The sequence below is a fragment of the Electrona antarctica genome (assembly GCF_951216825.1).
Source record: "Electrona antarctica genome assembly, chromosome: 19".
In the NCBI taxonomy this organism is placed as follows: Eukaryota; Metazoa; Chordata; class Actinopteri; order Myctophiformes; family Myctophidae; genus Electrona; species Electrona antarctica.
Genome location: NC_136800.1, coordinates 30,253,817 through 30,276,045, shown reverse-complemented (window position 1 = coordinate 30,276,045; position 22,229 = coordinate 30,253,817). Strand labels below are relative to the sequence as shown.

Here is a 22,229-nt window from a genome sequence, read left to right as displayed (position 1 = left end):
TATCTATTCTACTAGAAGTTTAACAACCAACTCACTCACACAGGACAGGCAGGGGTCGCCTGAAAGCCAGCTGTACAGTTGAGTTGAGATTCATTGTAGCCTCCTTCAGTTCACCAACTCACGCAGGAGGGCATTGTGTGACGGTGAATTCCTATTACGGCGCACAGACTGGCATCCTGTTCACAGTCACTTGAGTTTAAATAAGAGGTACCGTAGCTCAGTAGCTGGCTGCTGTTCCCGAGAGTGCAGAACATGTTGGAGTGAGAGAGAGAGCCTTCATGCTGACAGTTGAATCCCCAAACTGGGATTATTTTAACAAGCTCCCAATAAGAGGTAGGACCTCACACTGTCACACATCACTCACAGTATGTCTGGCTAGTAGGCTACAACTAAAGGCCGTTATTTTACTCTGACTCTGATGTAAATTACTCTAGATTTGAGATTTCAGTGTCTGTACCACATGGCAAACAGCCAGGCTATATGAGAAAGAAGACAAACGATTCTTTATGGTTGATGGTTAGGTTTTATTTGCATTTTAATAGATTCAGGAAGGCCTACAGTAAGGCAGCTTTTAATTTCAAAACACATTTTACAATGCACCTTTAAAGCAAAACAACAGTGTCACATGCCTAAACTGAATTACAAATAAATAGATGTAGCATTTGAAGATTAAATTGATTTAACCTTACACTGTAAAAATAACAAAATCACACTTGTGTGAAGTGAGGGGCCGGGGCGTCCAGACTTTTGGGGACATGTTGATGTTCTCATGTCCGTGAAAAATGACAGCCTAAATGTATTACAAGATGTATTTATATCAGCGAGATGACTACTGATTTACCCTAAACAAACATTAAAGTCCATTTGGCTGGCACAAATTACATTATAATTTACCCTTAAACATTAAAGTCCATAGACTTGGCTGGCCTATGTAATTTTGGAAAGCCATGCAAAAAAATGAAACAAAAAAACATCAGTGTTAATTTAAATAAGAGAGAATAGCCTACACATGGAACTAAGGCCCCATTTACACTGGCAGCCAAATCCAGCCTGAATCAGATCTGAGCCACATCCAGACTGGAATCTGATTTGTTTAAATGAGTCATGTGACATGTTGGACTCATTTAAACCAAGATTGGATTTCAATCTCGATGTGGCACAGATCTGATTCAGGCTAGATTTGTCTGCCAGTGTAAAGCAGGCCTAAATGGCCCTATGTAAAACATGTAAAATATGCGCAGCATGCAGGGTCACATGCATGCTATGCATGCAACATGCATACAATGTTCCCTCTATGAAAATTCTCAGCAGCACCATGCAGTACACCTGGCCACACACTAATAATCACGTCGAAGAACGAGGCCAGTAAATGCTTCCCAAGATATTCTTCATCAAAGAGTCGCCTGATGGGAGCTAAGCTGTCAACTCCTGTGTCCACTGTGCCCCCCCTTGCATGTAACATCATTGTCATGTTACAGTTACATTCACTGTCGTCCTGGCAAGCTAGCCTGTTGCCTCCTACAATTTTCAAATGCTTCCGTCATACATACAACTGTATATAGGCCTAGCATTCGGAAATTGTCGAGTAGTTGTCTTGCTACGCGAGATTACTGTAGCTTGTGCCTCAGCCAATTCACTGCCTCACAGGGTGTATGCCCACTTTACGAGGGTCACAGATCCTTGTTATGGAGGACATCGGGACCCTGAAGGCCCCTGAGCCGAAACGCCTGCATTTTTAAAACCTGGGTTCTTCTTAAGTTCACCTGATTCTCTCACTTGGATGTCAGGCTACCACAAAGGGAAGGGACTTAAATGTTTTGACCTTTGACCTACACATTTTTTTTGTGTTTATTTAATTTTGTTTATTTATCTAATTGTGGCAGAAATGGTCCTACATATTAAAGCCCCACTAAGGAACTTTCCTCTTCTACACCCGATTTGAACCTGGGTTTCCTGCAAAGTGCTTTTTTTAAATTTATTTTTTACCATTGAGCTAATAGAGTCTGACTGCTTGATCAGGGGATAAATTCATGTCAAACCAGAAACAGGATCGTGTCAAAGGTCATGTCTCAACAATTGCACGAGTCCCTCCGATCCGAGTCCGAGTCGAGTAGCAAGTCATTTGGTCCAAGTCTCAAGCAAGTCTCAAGTTTTTCTGTTGTGGGCAAGTCAAGTGAAGTCGAGTCACAAGGTTATGTCAAGTCGGGTCGAGTCACAAGGTTGTCGAGTCAAGTCGGGTCGAGTCACAAGGTTATGTCAAGTCAAGTCGGGTCGAGTCACAAGATTGTCGAGTACTGTACTGTACTGTACTGTACTGTACTGTACTGTACTGTACTGTACTGTACTGTACTGTACTGTACTGTACTGTACTGTACTGTACTGTACTGTACTGTACAAGCTCTCCTCCCTGGCCTCTGTGTGTTAGGCTGCACAACAGTGACACTTGATGGTGGTGTCCGAGTCAGCTTGTCTCAAGTCGAGTCGAGTCTGGAGTCATTGTCTTCCAAGTCAAGTCGAGTCTCAAGTTTTTACCCTTAAGTCCAAGTCGAGTTGCAAGTCGTCAAATCAATGACTCGAGTCGGACTCGAGTCGAGTCATCGAGTCTCGAGTCGAATACTCTGTCACCTAGACAGAGGGCAATGACTCAATAGAAGAACAGGGAGACAAAATACAATCAACCCAATTGTTATATTGTATTAACATAGTTAGTACATACCATATACATATTGGACAAAATTAAAATGTATTCCTTAAAAAAGTTACATAATACCGCTTCCTCCATAACTTGTGGCCTAGGACATATAGTTAATTTAAAGATATTATGTGAACCATAGCATCCTGCAGTGGCTAGCAGTACTGAGAGTACTAAGCATCTCGCTGCTCGCTCAGCCACAGAAGGTCCCTCTGCAGTGCCTTGTGAACATTCAGCCGCCGGAATACGAAGGCATATGACGTCAATCTGTGATTAGAATAGCTCATACTGAGCATGAAATAACCAAGTTTCACGTCATTCAAACAACCTTTATGCACAATTTTGTCCATGCAGCCAACCCTTTCATCCACAACGTGTGTTTTCTTTAATCACATAATGAAATGTATATCAATGTCAGATTTAAAATAATAATAATAATAATATAAATATAATTATAATAATATAATGATGTATATATATATATATATATATATATATATATAGACAGTATATGTTTATGTAATAATAATAATAATAACTATAGAACTGCACTCTGTCGAGTGCCTACTTTCTTGTTGCACACAAGTAGGCCGTGCGCAAGCAGAGCGTGCAAGTACTGTCGACCGCTACAAACTGTCAAATCTCAGCTATTTGCTACGTACCTACTTTGTGCACGTAAAAAAGTAGTATTATGAAGTAGTATTATGAAGTATATCGTAATAAAGAGTGTATTAAAGGACCCAATGCCTTCGATGGTGACGTATATCTCGATCAGTGTCGGGTGGATTAAAGGAAATGCCTCTATGTCCCAGCATATGACGTCAGGGTATAACTGGCGTCATATGCTAGCTCTCAATGATGACTAGCTCTCAATGATGACGTAATAAAGATGTGGATTAAAGGTCCCAATGCCAAAGTGTAATTGGTTTTCGATGGTGACGTAATGACGATATGTTTTAGTGTCGGGAGGATTAGAGGTAATGCTCCTATGTATACATGTATGTAGTCTGGCACCACTGCCGTATCAGGCACAAGTAGTCATTACGTAATTTGCTGGGACGGTGCATACGCATCGTCGGGCGAAACTAGTACTTGCGCGCTCTGCTTGCGCAAGTAATAATTAATTGCATTTTTATAGCACTTTTCCAAGTGATCAAAGCGCTTTACAATGGTTCATTCATTCATACATTGGGAGGTGAAGCGGCGAACAGTCGATGCCAGCGTCCTCACTTCCCACATTCACACACCAATGGTGGCATGCAAGCTCACACCGATCAACTCATTGGAGGCAATGTAGGGTTCAGTGTCTTGCCCAAGGACACTTTGGTATGTTGACAGGAGGAGCCGGGATTCGAACTGCCGACCCAGGGATCATTGGACGACCTGCTCTACCTCCTGAGCCACAGCCGCCCTGATAGATATTAATAGAGGATATGTGCGTGACATCATCATCATCATACCCGGATGTTATGCAGGAACGCCTACAAGTTGCAATAAACTACTTTCTGGCCTTGACAGCCCATACATCCAAACAGAAATCTGATCTGATTGCATTAAACAACGTGAAACTCACTTTGACACTCACGTTGCCACTCGATTTGCCACTCACTTTATGCATGCACATACCCTCTATATTTTATAAATCTATCCATTTAAGACAAACCAAGGCAGCCGTGCCAAAGTCATGCACTGAGCCCAAAGTCATGCACTGCGCTTGAAAGTGACTCTACCTGTTCCAGCTTTCACACGTCATTAAGGAGACTGCCACTGGTCGTTCCTTATATGTGATTAGGGCAGAAGGTCACCTGCTCCAGCTAGTTCAGCCTCTGTGGAGCGTGAAGCACTACTGTATCATCTGCTGAACTCAAGTGCCTTTAATAGCAATGCCAAAGTCTGAGAGCCGGTAGACGGAGTCCAGGCAGTCAAACTGACTGTGTGTCCCTGTTTAGCTGAAATCAATACAGTTATGTGTGGAACTTGAGGCACTCCAGAGGTAATGTTGTTAGCATGCTTTTTGCTCACGAGAAATGTTGTACATTTTGATGATACTACTGTCATTAAAACTGAATGTACTCTGTTGCTAGAAAGTATGCATGCACATGGCCGGCCGTTATGTTGACCGATATTGAAGCTGATTCTAAGTATAAGTTGTAGCTTCGGATTTCTTTTGGTAGTTTTGTATTACATTGACGTTCTTTTCTCAGCAACATTTGTCGGTAAAGCAGCTGGGAATGAAATTCAGCAAGGAAATTACTCATCCAATGGGAACTTGTGTATTGGCGTGTTCCTCTCTCTCACTCTCTTTGCTGCTCCTGGGGGAAATGTCTCATCCCTTACTGTGAATGAAGTCATGTTTATTATGTTTACATGGAGTTGGACGCCATAATGCAGAGGATGTACAGTGTAAGTAACATAAGACTTTATACTGTATAGCCTATTGATGACAACTGTAGAATAATGATTATACGAGATATGATTCTTTTCACAAGGTCATATTTTGGATTTATAGGCTTTAATACTAAATTAATTATTAAACATAATCATATAATTATCATCGTTCAAATGTATTTCAGCACAGAAATGTGCTAATTTATGTCATTTGTTTGTGCCTTTTTTATATTGCGAAATGGACAAGTCAGACTTGAAACACGCGGCCATGTAAACGTTTCCGTCTCGTATATTACTTATGAATAACGGCCTGGCAATCTTCAAAGTGGGTTTTCATCGACCCTCACCTTAGTGCTGACCCTGGGGTGAACCAAACCTAATAACTCACAATGCCTGGGTCATCATGACCCAGGCATTGTGAGTTATTAGGTTTCAGTCCCTGATTCATGTGAAGAGTCAAGACATGACTCATGTCTTGACTCTTCACATGAATCAGGGACTGAAACCTAATAATTTATGCTTCATCGTATGACCATTATTTTTTTGTGTTCATGCCTTTTAGCCTAACAAAGCTGCTTGGCACTGAATGCTGTGTTCGTTTCAAAACCGCAGGAGGACCCAGACAGAAACGGCATGAGCGTGGCAGGCAGTGTGGCACCGCGAGGGGACCCAATGAGTTTGTGTTGACAGCACTAGTAGCCGTCCACACTGCTGCAGGTATGTCTTTCAGCAGCATTAACACCTTTCATCTGTTGCTATCCATCACCTTGTCTCAACTTAACAGCATTTCTTTGTGTTTCAAAACGAGTTGTTTGCCTGGTTTGCACTGACCCCGCGAGCCTCGTGTGAGAGGGCTCCGCTCTGTTCCATGTGTTTAGGCTATATCACATACTGAGGCTTCTTGTTGTAACGGTGGGTCGTTGTTTATATAGGGTTGTAAAAGAGTAAATACATATTGTATCCTTTGTACAAACGTGGATTTATTTTACGAGGGCAGTGTTTGATATGCACCAGAGGTACAGTATATTTTGTACCGCTCTTTATCTAAAACAAAAATAGCTCCTTATTACTTATTCACCTGCTTACTTTATCTAAATGAAAGTGAGCAGGTTTTCTTTTCAAAAGAATAGAGGAGAAAAAAGTGCAGTTTATATGTTCAGGTGACAGGTGTAGAGTGGACTACATTTACATAAATCCTTTTATGGTTTGGGACGGATGGACGTAAATCAACTCTATAATTCTTCCCACTCAGGTCTTTTCAACAACCTTTCCGCTCCCCCCAGGGGAGCAGAGTAAGTCGTGGGTCATCAGGGAAAATGTTCTTCGTGGCTTCCAGAAATGCTCAGGCAGGAGGACAAAGTAACAACAGAAGGTAATGTGACTGTCTATAATAACTTTCAGTTATCGGCTCTGATCCAGTGATTCCCAACCTGTGGGCCCACTGGTGAGTTGTGAGGATATTGCAGGTGGGCCCCCAAATAATAATGCAAAACACTTATGCCCCCCTTGATCATACTACAGCGTAGATGCAAAAGCATCAAAAGTAGCAGATCTACAAGCTCGAAAGGTGGCGTGAAGCTATGTGTTTTGAGCTTGTAGAAATCTTGGACATAATGAGGCTTCCACCCGACAGGGACGATATAAAAACAAAACAAAAAACAAAACAATGTATTTATTCTTTAAAGCCTTGAAAAATGTGTTCCCATTGTGACAGATAAATAGGAACTTAAAGTATACTATGCTATTTCCATTGATCGAATCTGGAACCTAATCGACCCTGATCCGGTAAAGGTTGAGAACTTCTATGCGCTCCTCTCCTCTCAGTACACACTCTTTCATCTCATGCCATTTTAATGCCATCAAATTATACTTTTGAATTTCCTATCAGCCGGTCATTCTACCAGAAGACTCCTAAGGGTGATGTATTGGACAAGAAGAAGCCTGTGACCGCCCTGAGGGCTGGTGAGGACCGGGCCATCTTCCTGGGTCTGGGAATGATCCTTTCCTCTGTTGCCATGTACTTTGTCCTAGGCATCACCATACTGCGCTCCTACTCAGACAGGTACCCACACTATGCACTCCTTCTACTCTGACAGGTAACCACACTATACACTCCTACACACAGACAGGTACCCATACTGCGCTCCTACTCAGACAGGTACCCACACTATGCACTCCTCCTACGCTGACAGGTAACCACATTATACACTCCTACACACAGACCATTACTGTGCTCCTACACAGCAAAGATTCTTGAGCCAGTGGGCCACATTTGTTTTCACGGTCCTGTGATGTGATGTGACTCTCTCATGTTTTTGGTGAGTGGTCAGTGAGTGTTTTCTTACTTACTGCGACAGATTGTCGCCAGTGTTGTTTTGTTCCACAGCTGAGCTGACCCTGCTGGGTCGAATCCGACCTCAAGCACTTTTATTGCACCTCTTTACCACCTTTCGAGTCCCTCTGCTGTCCTAAAATAATCAAAATATACAATGTCATTGAATAAAATAGTCTAGTACAATTATATGATGTGCTCGTTTGGGGCATGGCTGCCGTTCAGAACACATGCCAATAGGGAGCTGACCAATTCTGGATAACATGCTCATCTGATTGACTTCCCACTCGACACTGCACTTCCTTGGGTTATCACTCAGTCCTCAGCAATAAACACATGCTAAGTGTTAATCCGGTAAGTCCACCGGATGAGCGGTTCGCAGGATAGTGTGCCTGCAACTGAGTGGGCTGATTCTCAAGAACTGTTCAACCGATTGAGTCCACATTCCACACTTAGCTATTTCTTGAGTCCTCGGAAATACAGTCAGTCAGCCCCCAAGTGTGAAGATATGTGAAGGACATGTAGTCCTTAAATTGTTTTGCGCATTAAAATGTGATTCTCATTCCATCCCGCCGCAGTGCGTGGACAGAGGAGGGCATATGTGTTGTCGTCAACTCGTCCATCACGGCGGACATGAACTGCTCCTACAGCTGCGGGTCAGACTGCTGGCGGGCCTCCAAGTATCCCTGTCTGCAGGTGTATGTCAGCGTCAACGAAACGGGCCGCGTGGGACGCTTGTCCCACAACGAGGAGACACAGGACTCTAACTCTGAGGTGAGTACAGCGAGCGTCCCAGGGAACCCTCTGAGAGTGGATGAACCCAGTGGTGGAAGAAGTAGGCTACTCCGATTTTCTTTTACTTTAATTAGTAAAGTAAGAAGAGCAATACCACAATGTAGAAATACCGGTAACTAGTAAAATGTTCACCCGATGTAGTATGAATCCACCCATCGAATGCACAGGAATTACTATAAATGTCCCCCATCGTATGGGCTCAGACTGCATAATTCAGATAGTCTGAGGAGATGAGATTACCCAAATTACTCACTAATGCCCATCTAATGGTGCGCTTTTTACTATTGGTTTGTTCTCCTAGCCACCCCCGCCCACCCTTTCAGGGGGGGGGGGGGTGAGTGAACATTACATAATCTCAGCAAAGTAATAATAATAATTAATAATAATAATAATTATTAATAATAATCTCAGCAAAGTAACTAGTGACTAAGGTTTTCAGATAAGTTTTTTTTTTTTTACCATATTTGCCTCTGAGATGTAATGGAATAGAATTATAAAGTTTGAAAAAGTAAACACTCGAGTAAAGTAAAAGTATAGCTCAAAATTGAACTTTAGCACAGTAGTTAAGTAAACATGTACTAGTTACGTTGCACCACTGGCTGAACCATAACGTTGGCACATGCTGTCAGATGCCGTCTTGGTTGCCTAATTTAGACCAACTGTGGTACCTTCCAAGAAAACTTTATCGGACCTGGATTACTTCCCAGACGCGTGAAAGGCCATGAACTGTTTGTCAGCATGACAGATCTATTTGGGGTTATTCAACATTTCTGAGTAAAAATGTCTTGTAACTTTCTGATTTTTTTTAACGCCCACACACAATGCAGCAGGTCAATCATGCTTGCTCGGTGTGGTGAAAATGCCTAAGGGGCCGAGTCCACTGAGTGACTGAGGCATTTCTTCCTGAGTGCAGCAGCGTATGTTTTGAATTGTTTCCAAAGGGAGTGCCGTGTTTTTGGAAACAAGCATCTATTTTGCACTCACGTGTTCACATGTGGTTGTTGAGAGCTGATATATTTTCATTTTTAACCTGTTCTGTAAAGCACTTTGTAAAGTTGTTTTTGTAATTGAGTCCAGAACTCGAGCTTGAGTCCTGGCTAGGATTTGAGTCCAACTTGAATCACAGTAACCCATGACTTGTGACTTGACTTGGACTCAACAATCTCTGACTTTGCATTGAAGTCAAGTCTGTCCGAACACATTTTTTAAAGTAACTTTCAGGATTTCACTGTGTAGAGTTCACTTACGGTAAATGATATGGTATGTGTGCCAGAGGAGGGTGATTGGGTGAATGACAGGAATTTGGTTTGTGCCAATAATGTGTGACTTTGACACAGCCTTGAAGCAATGTGTATTGGTGGAGCAAACACTTGGTCGTCTACACTCTCCCCAGACCAAAAGTAGAGGATAGTCATGACAAAAGACTATACACATGGGGTGGGGGGGATTCTTATTATAACCTAGTTTATTGGTGGCCTTTTTTCCCAGCTGAAAATGCAAGACGCTAACAAACAAATAACGCTTCCAAATATCTGAGTTGAAAATATATCAGCTCTCAGCACAGGCCCTTAGGCATTTTCACCACAACGAGCAAGCATGATTGACCTGCTGCATTGTGTGTGTGTGTGTGTGTGTGTGTGTGTGTGTGTGTGTGTGTGTGTGTGTGTGTGTGTGTGTGTGTGTGTGTGTGTGTGTGTGTGTGTGTGTGTGTGTGTGTGTGTGTGCGCGTGCGCACTTGTGAGGACTGTGTCCCTAGACTCCCCACAAGTATGGTCAGTGAGGACCACATTTTCCTGGTCCTCACGAGAGAAATGGTTATTTTATGGTTAAAAAAACATGATTTTTACAGATAGGTTTACAATTAGGAAAATATTCAGTTTGTTGGGGTTAGGATCAGGATTAGACATTTATATTAGATATTAGGTTTAGGGGTCGGAATTAGAAGTTAAACGTGTTTTATACTATAGTTGTGTGCCAGACTCATGCACCCAAAGAGTTCTGATAGAGCGTCGCAGTCCCGCCCCCTTTCAGAACGACGAGTGGCCCAGGAAATGATTCCCCATTCATTTTCCCCATAGGTTTTTCAAAAAGTATCTATTTAAAGACGTTTACACCGCGGATCGTGACAAATCAGGAAAACAAACACAATGTTTTGGACAGATCAAATAATTAGAAAGAAGGAAAAAAAGGCAGGGTACAACACTTTTTGTTATGTTTTTCTTCTTACTAATTATTAGATCGGCCCAAAACATTGTGTTATTACTATTGTCATGATTTGTCACGAGGTTTTGTCCGCGGTGTAAACGTCTTTAAATGAATACTTTTTGAAAAGCCTATGGGGAAAAATAACGGGGAATCATTTCCTGGGCCACTCGTCGTTCTGAAATGGGGCTGGACTGCGACGCTCTATAAGCTCTGCTTATAGGGGATAGCCGTGACAAGGACTATACACATTTTCCCAGCTGAAAATGCAAGGCGCTAAGAAAGGCGATGTGTGTGTGTGTGTTCGTGTGCGTGCATGCGTGACACAATCTCCTGTCCCTGCAGTGCTTATATGTGCCGAAGTGCCAGAAGGACAGCTGGCTCATGCACGCCATGGTCATGAACATCTCGGAGCGCCTGCAGGTGCACCAGCAGGTGCCCTGCTACTACGACCCAGACGACCAGCAGCAGGACGTCGTCCTCCTGACCCGCATCTATGGACACAGTGCCGTCTTCCACTCGCTCTTCTGGCCCTCCTGCATGCTCACGGGAGGGGCCCTGATCATCCTGATGGTCAAACTGACACAGTACCTCTCCACACTGTCCGAGGAGATTGTGAAGTTCAAGCGGTGATAGCCTTGGATCAAGACTATACCACAGATGCAGTTTATCGAGTCCGACTTTCGTTATCTTCTATGATAATGAGGGCTCTAGCCCCCTTATAGTCACTGGACATCTGTGCGCAAATTCTATACTTCTCTGGCATACATGTACAAAGGGAAAAAATACATGCGGGGGACCACATGTAATTCCGACGGAGCATTAGTCCGACATTCGTGCCACATGTCGGACATGTGCTGCTCCCGTGCTTGCGGTTATGGTTAGGTTAGGGTCTGAGGTACTGTAGGTTATGGTTAGGTTAGGGTTTGAGGTACTGTACGTTGTCGTTTGTCGGACCAATGACTAGTCTGAACGTACTGCACCCAGCCACAGATGTTAACTCGCCATTCGGAACCTGGGTGGACCGTATTAGTCCGTATTTTTCAATAGATATGTTTTAATCCCGTCTGGGCCTTATAACAGCATTTTATTTCTGACAGAATCCGACACAGACGGGATTAAAACACATATCTATTTAAAAGAACAGAATAATGCAGTGCATACAGGTTCCTAATGTCGAGTTAACATCCATGCAGGCTACAGTGTCTGTCGGTGGTAGAGATGAAGACTATCATAAGATACGAAAGAAAATGTCAGACTCGATAAAATACACCTATGATAGTTTCGATCCAAGGCTAAAGCAGTGAAAGCGGTGGGTGGCGGAGGGCCAGCAGCTGAAGGGAGCCACCCCCTGTCATGTGCCGGAGATGACACTAAGACATGAAAGAGATTATTTTAACCAAATGACCCCCCCCCCTCACCTCCTCCTCCTCTTGCAACTTCTCCACTCTGGCGGGAGACATTTAGAACAGCTGGCTTCTTTTCCACGCCGACGATGGAATGGTTTTTTTAAAGGGCACTGAATGTTCGAGACAGCTAACTGTCAAGCGTGTCACGTCGCTAGCAGTTAACGCGGAGCAGCCGTGAAGCGGGCTTTTAGTGTGCATGCTGTTCAAGAGCAAGCAAAAACACTTGTTAAAATGTTAACAAGGGAGCTCGGTGTACCTTGTTGTAGAATCCTGAACATGGCATCTTACAGACTGAGCATGTGTTTGTTCTTTCACCCCAGGTGATAATACTGAGCTGAACGTGAACTGACAGAGGAAGACTATGTTATGCTTGCTTGCTTGTAGATTTGCGATTTTTGCCCGCGCATCACGGTATTACGATGAAGTATAAACCAGACTCATGTTGGCAGTTGATTCTGATGACTGTGCTAAATGGTGTGACTTTTCCAAATCAGATCATTTTGATACCCTGTGTGATTGTTGTGAAACACACAATAAAGCATTGTTTTTTACCCACATTCCCAGTGAAATATGTTTTCCAGGCAAATACCCAACATAATCAGTGACTTACTGAACGGATGTATAACTTCAGTGATTTTTGTTACTATCAAGTTTTCATCAATACTGTTGAACACTAGAGATAAATATTAACCACTTTAACCCTAGTCTCTCGAGACAGACTGTGGGTTCTCAGATTGCTTTAACCCTGACAACATTTTGGGCATGTTATTATAAGCGACACTTTTGAAAATGTTTGGGAATGTTTCAGCACATCTACAAGCTCATAGATCTTGAAGATCTGATATTTATTTCTGGGGGGGGGGGGGGGGGGGGGGGGGGTATGGCTGGTTACGTGGTTAACATATAGTTTACCAAATTACTCCAATTTGTGCCAAGACGTCTCCAGACGTCCTGGGAATTACTATAAGGGCTTTTTGAGGTGTGCACACAACCAGGTAGAATGCTCACAATGTAACTGGCTTCCGTTCCATGTCATCCTTGCTGTTCCTCTTCATAGTATCTAATAGAACACAAGTTGTGCAAATAATAATTGGCCCGATTTTGCTAACTTTAACACCACAAAACACATGAACTTTATAGGCCTGCATACACATTGGGTACATAGATCAGTGGTTCTCAAAGTGGGGTCTGGGGACCCCCAGTGCTCCATGAGGGGGTTCTAGGGGGTCCCCAGCTAATTAGGAACCAATAGGACCCATGCAGGTCTGTAACTGAGTGTACAAATGGAACCAAATGGACCCAGAGTTATGGGGGTCTGTGGCCCAAACTGGGGGTCCTTGAAATTAAAAAGTTTGAGAACCATGCACTGATCTCAATTAGTAGCTTTTGTGGGAATGGTGGTAAAGATACTGATAGTGTTATCAATGCGGAACTTGAGAAACAGAATTTGGACACGGACCCCCATTTGATACACAGGGATCATATCATAGTAAATGCGACCTGCTTTCGCAATTAAGCCCATATGTGGAGATCCCTGATGTCATCAATATTAGGCTATATGGATGGTTCTGACATACTGTATGTATGTCAGAACCGGTTCTGACATTCCATATGTTGATCCTTCCCCATCCATACTTCCTCTTCGATGTCTCCCTTTTGACTGATACCTGTCCATTTTAGACTCTAGACGGGCGTGCCCCAAAGTTATTTGTGCAGCCGCGCCTGGCAGCCGGCAAAAACTAGAGTTCTCAACAGGCCCGAAAATTAAGGCCCGACCCTACCTGTGCCCTCATCAAACCCTGTACACTCAAGACACTGCCACCGCTGCCACCCTTAGATCTCCATATATGGAGCTGTTCTGTTCTGACATACCATTGTTGATCTGACCTCATCAAACCCTGTACACTCAAGACACGCTCCATATATGGCCAGTGCACGCTGACGCGACCTCGCCCTTGGGCGTCTTACTGGTGATACTTTGCTATAGAGTTTGTTCAGTAACTAACAGGGGTCTCTGCATCTCTCAAGCTTTTAAGAATCATTTTCGCCTTGATGAAGACCTCTCATGGTCAAAACACGTTGGCAGTTGCCTTTTAATTCAACAAAGGATAGGCTATCCCTCTTTTTACTTTGTTTGTGTCACCACTTCCAATTTCTCTTGTTGAATCTGTATGCTCCTGATTGGATAAAATTGGTATTCTGACCTGAAAATGTAGCCTATTTTCTGTTTAATGATAAGCTGGAGAGACATGGAGAGCTGTTACTGAACAAACACTCTATAAAGAGTACTATCAGAATATAGAGCTATTTAACACTTATTTTAACCAAATAAAAATCACTTACCCATATAGCACCATATAGCAAATGGTCTAATGCCTTCCTGGATTGGTTCCTGCTGTAGAAATATTTGTCTTGGGGCTTTGCATTACTACTGTACCTACAAATAGAACATTGTCTTGATGACTCATGAGCACATGACTCTGGCAGATATACTGTACTGTAGGCTAAGGCTATACGAAACGAACCATTCAATTTACAGTAGCTGTAGGCTACAGGCTGACCACCGGTCCACCACTGATAACCGCTAATAATGTCGTTTTCTAATCATAAATATGAAATAAAATTACAAAATTAGTCCATCACACAATAATGTTGTTGTAGTAGTCTACTGCAATATCGAAAAGGCCGGCGGGCAATTAATTAGAATGCCTCTCAGCCAATCACAATGACATGTCATGTCAAAGCATTGACATTGAAGTGGGAAATGTAACCGAAATTAAACTGCGACGGCCGACGAAAAGCTTCAGGCTATTCCTAAACCCAGCGAAACCATGAATAGGCAGAGCAGATAGAGAAGATAATTAAAAACAAATAGGCTACATATGGTATTTTTGACTGAACAACTTTCACTTTTATTGCCAAGAGTAGGCCTACTTATACTTTGAAGTACTGGAGTTGTGTAGCTACTATTGTCCAACATCGGTGGACTCTTTATAATATTGTATTTTCTACACTGTGGTATGGTATTGCTACTTTTACTTAAAGTAAACAGAGTACTTTCTCCACCAGTAGGTGGTGGGCGGTCCGTTAGGTTATGATGAGCCTGATGCTGCTTCTAGGCTAGCCGTGTGGAAGCTAAGCACTTAGCTAGCATTGACACTGTGCTTGTGTTTATGTGGGGAATGGAATGGCACGATGATGATGGACAACAACACGATGGAGCTCCTTTACAAGCGTCTTCCTCAGCGATACACTGACAGCATCATCAACAGCTACCGTTAGAGGGACCAGGGACCGACGACAGGGGCCCTTTGTCGTGGGGTGTCCCCTGCCCTGCCCGCCCCGGTGCGGTGGTCCCCCCCAGCCGTGTGGATGGACGCGAGCCCAGCGACGCCCGGCGGTCCAGAGGTCTAGGACGGGACGGGTACCTCCTCCTCCTTCTCTAGCTAATGCTAATGCTAAACGCTCCAGCTGTCTGCATCGTATTGGCGGCTAACCCGGCTAGCTGCTCTCTGCTAGCTTGGCTAGCTGGCTGGCTTTACATTTGGGTGGTTTAGTGTTTTTTTTTGCTTGTGAAATTATGTGTCGAGACTGAGTCAGCTTCATATATCCACAACATGGTTTGCGAGATATTATATATATATATAAATATAGTTTTGTGCATTTTACTGCGAGGAGTGCTAAAATGTAGCTTGTGTTTGTTGCACAGTTGAACTTGGGGGAACATATCTAGCATGTCCCATATTTTATCAAGGAGAGGGAACAGGAATGCAACATGATAGCATGTAGTGTTAGCCGCTGATGCTAACCACTGTTAGCTGCAGGTTTGTTTACATTGTTTCGTATCCGTTTCATGACACATCTGTATTGATAGTTTACACGAACTGACGCATATGCTGCGTACTTTGGACACACGCTGGAATACAGTTTAGCGCCGTACTTGCCAAATCGGAGTGTTTATATTTAGTTTTTATTATTTATCCTTTATGACAGTTGTTAGCGTTAGCTAACTTTAGAATGAACGTGGGGACGTCCCCTCCTTTATGGGCAGTTGGATCATTAGCAAAGAAGTTAGCAATGACATTTAAAAATGGGCATGTCATGTGTTTGTTGTTGTTCACCAGTGCCACACCTGCCACTTTATACGTCACACAAAATAAGTCCTGTGTTTTGTTGGCTAACATTATGTGGGGTGGGGGGTGTCTAATGTTAATGCAACCAAGCTAATGTAATTTATATTACAACACACCCACACCCAGGGGTATCCTTCCATTTCTCTTTATAAAGTACCCAAGGTATGACCCATCCTGATAATGATGATATTTGGTTACTTTGCACGTACATTCTTTTTCTGCTGTCATCGTGCAAATCTGCCTCCACTCTAATCATGTTTTACCATAAACATCTTGCACGATTATAATCGGGTCACTGGCTCTGATGTAATAATAATCTCTCTCTCTCTCTCTCTCTCTCTCTCAGTGGATAGACATTACTCAAGCTAATTACCAGGCGTTGTGCTGAAGACAACAGACTAGCGGCACCACCGCCATGCCTCCCAGGCCGTCCTCGGGGGAGCTATGGGGGATGCACTTGATGCCCCCCAGCATCCAGGTGGACTGTCTGCTGCCGAACGGCATGATCCTGACGCTGGAGTGCCTCCGTGAGGCCACCCTGATCACAGTCAAACACGAGCTGTTCAAGGAGGCACGGAAGTACCCGCTGCACCACCTGCTCCAGGAGGAGACCTCCTACATCTTCGTCAGCGTCACCCAGGAGGCGGAACGGGAGGAGTTCTACGACGAGACCCGGAGGCTGTGTGACCTCCGGCTCTTCCAGGCCTTCCTCAAAGTCATCGAGCCAGTGGGCAACAGGGAAGAGAAGATCCTCAACAGAGAGATTGGTATGACGTCGCTCACTGGCTGCTGTGGCTCGGGTTGAGGAGGTGGCCGGGCAATTTACTGAAAATATAGCAAAACTCGCATTTAGAAGCTTAGACTTTTTTCTCTCGAATTCGAAGAATCGACACGAAGAAATTCAAGACTATTTTTCTTAATCTACTATAACCACAATATGATATACTTCGTTGTACAATGGTGGCATACAAAAGTTTTAAATAATTCTATTTTATATTGATTTGAAGTCATATCACCAAAGTATGGTGCTCACTGCTGTGACTCAGTTGAGGTGGCTAGGGTGTTGTGTGTGTGTGTGTGTGTGTGTGTGGGTGTGGGATTACCCCTGTCCAAATGAATGGAATAGATTTTTTAGAGAGTAAACTAAATATTCCATCGTGGGAGAAAAAAATAGGATGCAATCACTCACTGCCAGCCTGCTGATTGTTCCCGGACTGGCCAACCTGCAGGCTTCTCTGTGGGGTGGAGGCAGCTAGCGGCATCTTCCATGCTGAACATCAGCATGGAAGATGCCGCATCTAAACATAAGAACATTTGTTTTTGGAAATACACATGTTATGCCCAGTCTCTAGTCTGTACTGCACCAGATATGTTCCTTTTTTCACTGAGACCAAGTTGTAGTGGTCCTTGAGGGGGAGAGGATTTTTGTCCAACCTTACCTAGCAAAGCAACTAATGTCATATCATTGAGAGGTTAGAGGGGCGGGACCACGGACGGGACTTGACAAAGGGTGAATTGCATATCGTCGCTGTTGGGGTAGAAACCTTATATGTCCAAAACATCAGGATTCAAATTCAAAAGTACCAGATCTACAAGCTGAAAATGGATACTTTTGTGTGACGCTGTACTAGTATGATCAGGTAGGGTGTTAATTTACGAAAATACACAAAGAGATAGGAGTTTTCTACCCGATGGCAGCGATATTGTGTTAGGGATTTTAGTCCAATATTATGATATGACATGCTGCCTTTCAGATCCAAATGGTAATTAAAGTGCATGCTTTTTATTAATATTATTTGTATTATTAATTTATTTTTATATATTATTGGGTTGGCGCCCCAGTCTCCATCCTCCGTGAGGAGGAAGCCCAAAAACATTTGATGAGGCCTTTAGGAGGGCCATTCGAGCCGCAAGCCTGCAGTACCACCGTTGCCCAGATGGAGCCTGCGGAACCATTGCGGCTCAAGAAACCACCACTCCTGAATGAAGTCTCTGGTGCTGGGAGTCTGGTGCAATGCACAGGTCCTGGCGATACTCCTGGTGAGAGCAGGAGTGGACCTGGTGAGACGTAGGAGGGGCCTGGACAGGAGTCAACACACAAAGCCTAGTCCCTCCACATGCCAGAATTGTGCCTCCCAGTCCCGGCAGAGTAGTTCCGGAGTGGTTCCAATGGATTGTTTGGCCCTGGTCTTTGGGTCTGATCGAGGGTAGCTACTGGGACGTAAGGCGGGACTTGATCACCCCGGCTGGGTCACCCAAGTGAGGGGTATGATGTTCGCGAGACCTGAAACCCCGATGACCTTGGGATACATCACTGAGGATACGTCCCAGGTGCATCCAAGCGATGTATTTTCATTTTAATGTTGTTATTGACTTATTACTAATGACATTAATGCTGCTCTCTCCTGTCATCCCACAGGGTTTGCCATCGGGATGCCCATATGCGAGTTTGACCTGGTGAAAGACTCTGAGGTGCAGGACTTCAGGAGGAACATCCTGAACGTTTGCAAAGAGGCTGTGGACCTCCGAGACACTAACGGACCCCACAGCAGAGCCTTGTATGTGTACCCCCCCAACGTGGAGTCTGGAGTGGAGCTGCCCAAGCACATCTTCAACAAGCTGGACAAGGGTAAGATTAAAAAAAAAATCACAATATAAAATAAATTGCTACAAGCACTAGAAGAAGTGACGCACTATGAAGTTGTATATCTGCTGTTCAAGTAGGGCATTCATTTACGGAAAAAACACACATTTGAACACAAGTTAAAATATGGAGATAAGAGGTTTTCTGACTGACAGTAATGATATAGGGCTTACACAACGGTTAAATAGAAAGGATATAGGAAGGATAGTGCACACTGTCACATCTAAGTGCTGAGCTGCAGGACAAACAACAATACATGGAATGCAAATTAAAGTTAAATGAAAACGAAACAATAGATTACTTGATAATTTTCTGGTGGTGAGGCCCTTGACATTGACAGGCCTTGGTTTTCAACGGTACTGGGGATGTCCTGAAGGGGAAATTCTCATGATTCACATGATCTTTCCCCAGCTATTGCTACTTGTGTGGGGAGGACCGCATACAGGCTGTCGTCTTGTTACCCAACAGGATTTATATGTGTACTTCTGCAGAAATAAGATACAAACTAGATAAAATGCCCCTCGGGGCACCGGTCTCCACCAGGGCAGGTCAGGTTGTGGCCTCCTGGTGGGCTGGTGGCGCTATAATAGGCCAATGTGAAAAGTTTGGCATTTCTTCTTACACCTTGGATGGCAATTGGATGATTTGAGGCATTTTGTTCCAAAAATGTGTTTTGCAAAAATCCACAGGTTGGTGGCGCTATAACAGGCCAATGTGAAAAGGGTGGGATATATTCCTCAGCCTAGTAGGAAAGTCTGTGAAAGATTTCACGTAAATTGCATGCTGCATTCATGATTTGAGGCTTTTTGTTCAAAACAGGCCAATCCCGCAAACTTTGAAAGCCAATGTTAGCCATTTAGGATGGAATATGAAATATCGGACAGATCCGTCTTGAACACATGACTATAGAGATGGTGTGTTGGACAGAATCTGGAGGAGTAATACAATTTTTTTTTTTTCAAAAGTTGTCCTCCTGGTGGCGCTATAACAGGCCGTTGTGGAACATTTGGGGCAGAGGTTCATCGTTGGCATTCAGGGAGTGTGCGTGCAAAATTTGGCACCGACCGGGTTAGCGGTGCCGGAGATTAGCTGGTAACAGACGGACGGACGGACGGGCACACACACACACAGACTCACACACACACACACACACACACGGACGGAGGCCTTCGGCCTGGTGGGGAGACAATTAATAAAAAATCACACTCATGTTGATTAGGTGATGTAATGGTGATGTAAAACAAACGGTGCCAACACAAACATTAAATTCTCTTTTGCCATTGTTAATGGCATTTAATGTTTGTTAGGGACAAAATGACATAAATTGTCCCTTCATTGTCAATGGCGTTTTTAAAACAAACATTGAACTAAAAACAAACATTAAACCTATATATATATATATATATATATATATGTGTGTGTGTGTAGTAGTAGTAGTAGTAGTAGTAGTAGTAGTAGTACTACTACTATAATTTATATATTATATATATATATATATATATAGGAAAAAATTAATGGTTCTGGAGGATAACGCAATGGGAAATAGGTCTGCAAAAAGGATATATATGTCACTTTTCAGGGTGCTGGTTTAGGATATGATCACGAGAAGTGTTATTTACAAGTGAAAATGCACTGCATGGTGCCACATTATCAACTTGCCTGCCATTGCTGGGGTTATTGAGTTCAAGTTTCAGTATCCAGCGCTCTGGTCTGACATTACACACAACCTCCTCTCTCCCTCCCCTTCTGCCTCGTCCTCTCTTCATTCCTCTCCTCCCCCCCTCTTAGTCTTTTCTTACATATCGTTGCTGTCGGGCAGAAACTCCTTATCCAAATTCCAACTTTTTGTGTTTTGTTTTGTAAATTAACTACCTACTTGATCATGCTACAGCATCACACAAGTATCAAAAGTAGCAGTTCTACAAGCTCGAAACGTGGCACGAAGCGGAGCTTGTAGATCTGCTACTTTAGATGTTTATGAATCTTGAAAAGTAACTGTTGTGGATTTACATATGAGGTTTCCACCCGACAGAGACAATATATTTGACGTACAGTACATGCATATATTTGTCTCTCCGCAGGACAAATCATCGTGGTGATCTGGGTGATCGTGTCGCCCAGCAACGACAAACAGAAATACACCCTGAAGATCAACCACGACTGTGTGCCGGAGCAGGTGATCGCCGAGGCCATCAGGAAGAAGACACGCAGCATGCTGCTGTCCCATGAGCAGCTCAAGATGTGCGTGCAGGAGTACCAGGGAAAGTACATCCTCAAAGTGTGTGGCTGTGACGAGTATCTGCTGGAGAAGTACCCCCTGAGTCAGTACAAGGTAATATAATCCTATTCTCCAGAGAGATCTCAGCCTTAACGTCATCCACTCAACATAATTGCAGAAAGCAGCCTGACATTTATGACTCAAGATTGAATTTTAATTCGACATCCCGGTGAAAATGCGCTGATGCAAGCCTGTGACATACGGCTCATATATACGATATACTCACTGCATTAATACAAAATGCAGTTATAGTTCTGCTCGCATCCGATGCCATCACCTCAGTGCTAAAGATGATGGTACTTGCAACTGTGATACTCCCAACAGCCAATTTCACAATAAACTTGGAAATGGAATCAGAGGGAGAGAGAGATTTACTCTCTTTATTTACTCTGGCAGTAAATTAATTTAGTTTAATATACCACAGTAGGCAATTGGCGCCCCCAAGCTAGGCCTTTTATTGACCCTGCAGGGAAAATTCAGTTTCAGGTCCACCTTAGGGGACTACCTCAGGGGCACTTTAATAAAGGGACCTGGAAGGGCAGCAAGGGTGATCTTCTGTTTACGGCCTCTCTGCCCACTGTTCAAAAACAAAGTACTCGGGCATCTGAGGTGTGCTGAGGTGTGCTTGGCATTCGTTGCTTGCTTGAAAGATAGTGTCATTCATCGTATTTGTCGTCCACCCCCCCCTCCAACAGTACGTGCGTAGTTGCATCATGCTGGGCCGGATGCCTAACCTGATGCTCATGGCAAAAGACAGCCTGTACTCCCAGCTGCCCATGGACACCTTCACCATGCCGTCCTACGCCCGGCGCATCTCCACCGCCACGCCCTACATGAACGGCGAGACGACCACCAAGTCACTGTGGACCATCAACGGAACGCTCCGGATCCGGATACTGTGTGCCACCTACGTCAACGTCAACATCAGAGACATCGACAAGGTACGGCTTACAAATAGTTCAAAACAGTGCGTTGCGCACATCCAGTTTGTCACTGGTTCTGGACACAAAATGACAGTTTAAATCCCCCCAGCAATAGTAGTTTGGGGAAAGAAAATAGTAGTTAATATAGCATCACAATCGTTTTAAGCGTTTTATCCATTTATATGTTGGCTATTGATTTGTATTATAACGGATGTATAAGCTCACAGCACGCCACTTCATGCCACGCTGCGAGCTTGTACATCTGCTATTTTTGAGAATTTTGGAAAAATATATACAGAATTTTGAATAATCTTAAAAACATATTCTCGGGTCCCTGGGACATTTTCATATGGGGGTCCACGTTAAAATGCACATCAATTCGGGGGTCCTTGGAAGTTTGAGAACCACTGCTATATGGGACTGGGATTTGAGA

General features: G+C 43.7%; 2 protein-coding genes across 8 annotated transcripts in view; both read left to right on the top strand.

Annotated features, from left to right (window-relative positions):
* Window positions 1–220: 220 nt before the first annotated feature.
* On the top strand, window positions 221–11,111 carry LOC306943397 (calcium-activated potassium channel subunit beta-2-like). Of its 6 annotated transcripts, XM_079529700.1 has the most exons (8): window positions 4,602–4,685; window positions 4,897–5,095; window positions 5,693–5,797; window positions 5,889–5,992; window positions 6,333–6,452; window positions 6,969–7,142; window positions 7,991–8,186; window positions 10,755–11,111. In XM_079529700.1, the coding sequence occupies exons 5-8, from the start codon at window positions 6,397–6,399 to the stop codon at window positions 11,040–11,042; spliced, it is 714 nt and encodes a 237-aa protein (XP_079385826.1). In that variant the 5' UTR covers window positions 4,602–4,685; window positions 4,897–5,095; window positions 5,693–5,797; window positions 5,889–5,992; window positions 6,333–6,396; the 3' UTR covers window positions 11,043–11,111. The 6 variants fall into 6 exon arrangements, with proteins under 6 accessions (XP_079385824.1, XP_079385825.1, XP_079385823.1 ...); XM_079529699.1 differs by lacking the exon at window positions 5,889–5,992 and having other exon boundaries at window positions 4,584–4,685; window positions 5,066–5,095; XM_079529695.1 differs by lacking the exon at window positions 5,889–5,992.
* Window positions 11,112–14,954: 3,843 nt separating this feature from the next.
* LOC306912371 (phosphatidylinositol 4,5-bisphosphate 3-kinase catalytic subunit alpha isoform) overlaps window positions 14,955–22,229 on the top strand; it is a 29,398-nt gene continuing 22,123 nt past the window's right edge. The window contains exons 1-5 of one of the 2 annotated variants that reach the window (XM_079488543.1): window positions 14,955–15,242; window positions 16,298–16,718; window positions 18,371–18,580; window positions 20,677–20,927; window positions 21,569–21,814. In XM_079488543.1, the coding sequence (XP_079344669.1) occupies window positions 16,367–16,718; window positions 18,371–18,580; window positions 20,677–20,927; window positions 21,569–21,814 (1,059 nt within the window). In that variant the 5' untranslated portion in view covers window positions 14,955–15,242; window positions 16,298–16,366. Of the gene's footprint in view, window positions 15,243–15,561; window positions 15,643–16,297; window positions 16,719–18,370; window positions 18,581–20,676; window positions 20,928–21,568; window positions 21,815–22,229 lie in introns of those variants that run through there. The other variant, XM_079488544.1, reaches the window with a different exon arrangement.

Bases quoted from the DNA above. Each gene is read 5' to 3' on its own strand.
- LOC306943397 (XM_079529698.1), top strand. From the start codon at position 6,397: ATGTTCTTCGTGGCTTCCAGAAATGCTCAGGCAGGAGGACAAAGTAAC. The intron at 7,143-7,990 runs GTACCCACACTA...ATCCCGCCGCAG, and splicing joins CTGCGCTCCTACTCAGACAG to TGCGTGGACAGAGGAGGGCA. The intron at 8,187-10,754 runs GTGAGTACAGCG...CTGTCCCTGCAG, and splicing joins CACAGGACTCTAACTCTGAG to TGCTTATATGTGCCGAAGTG.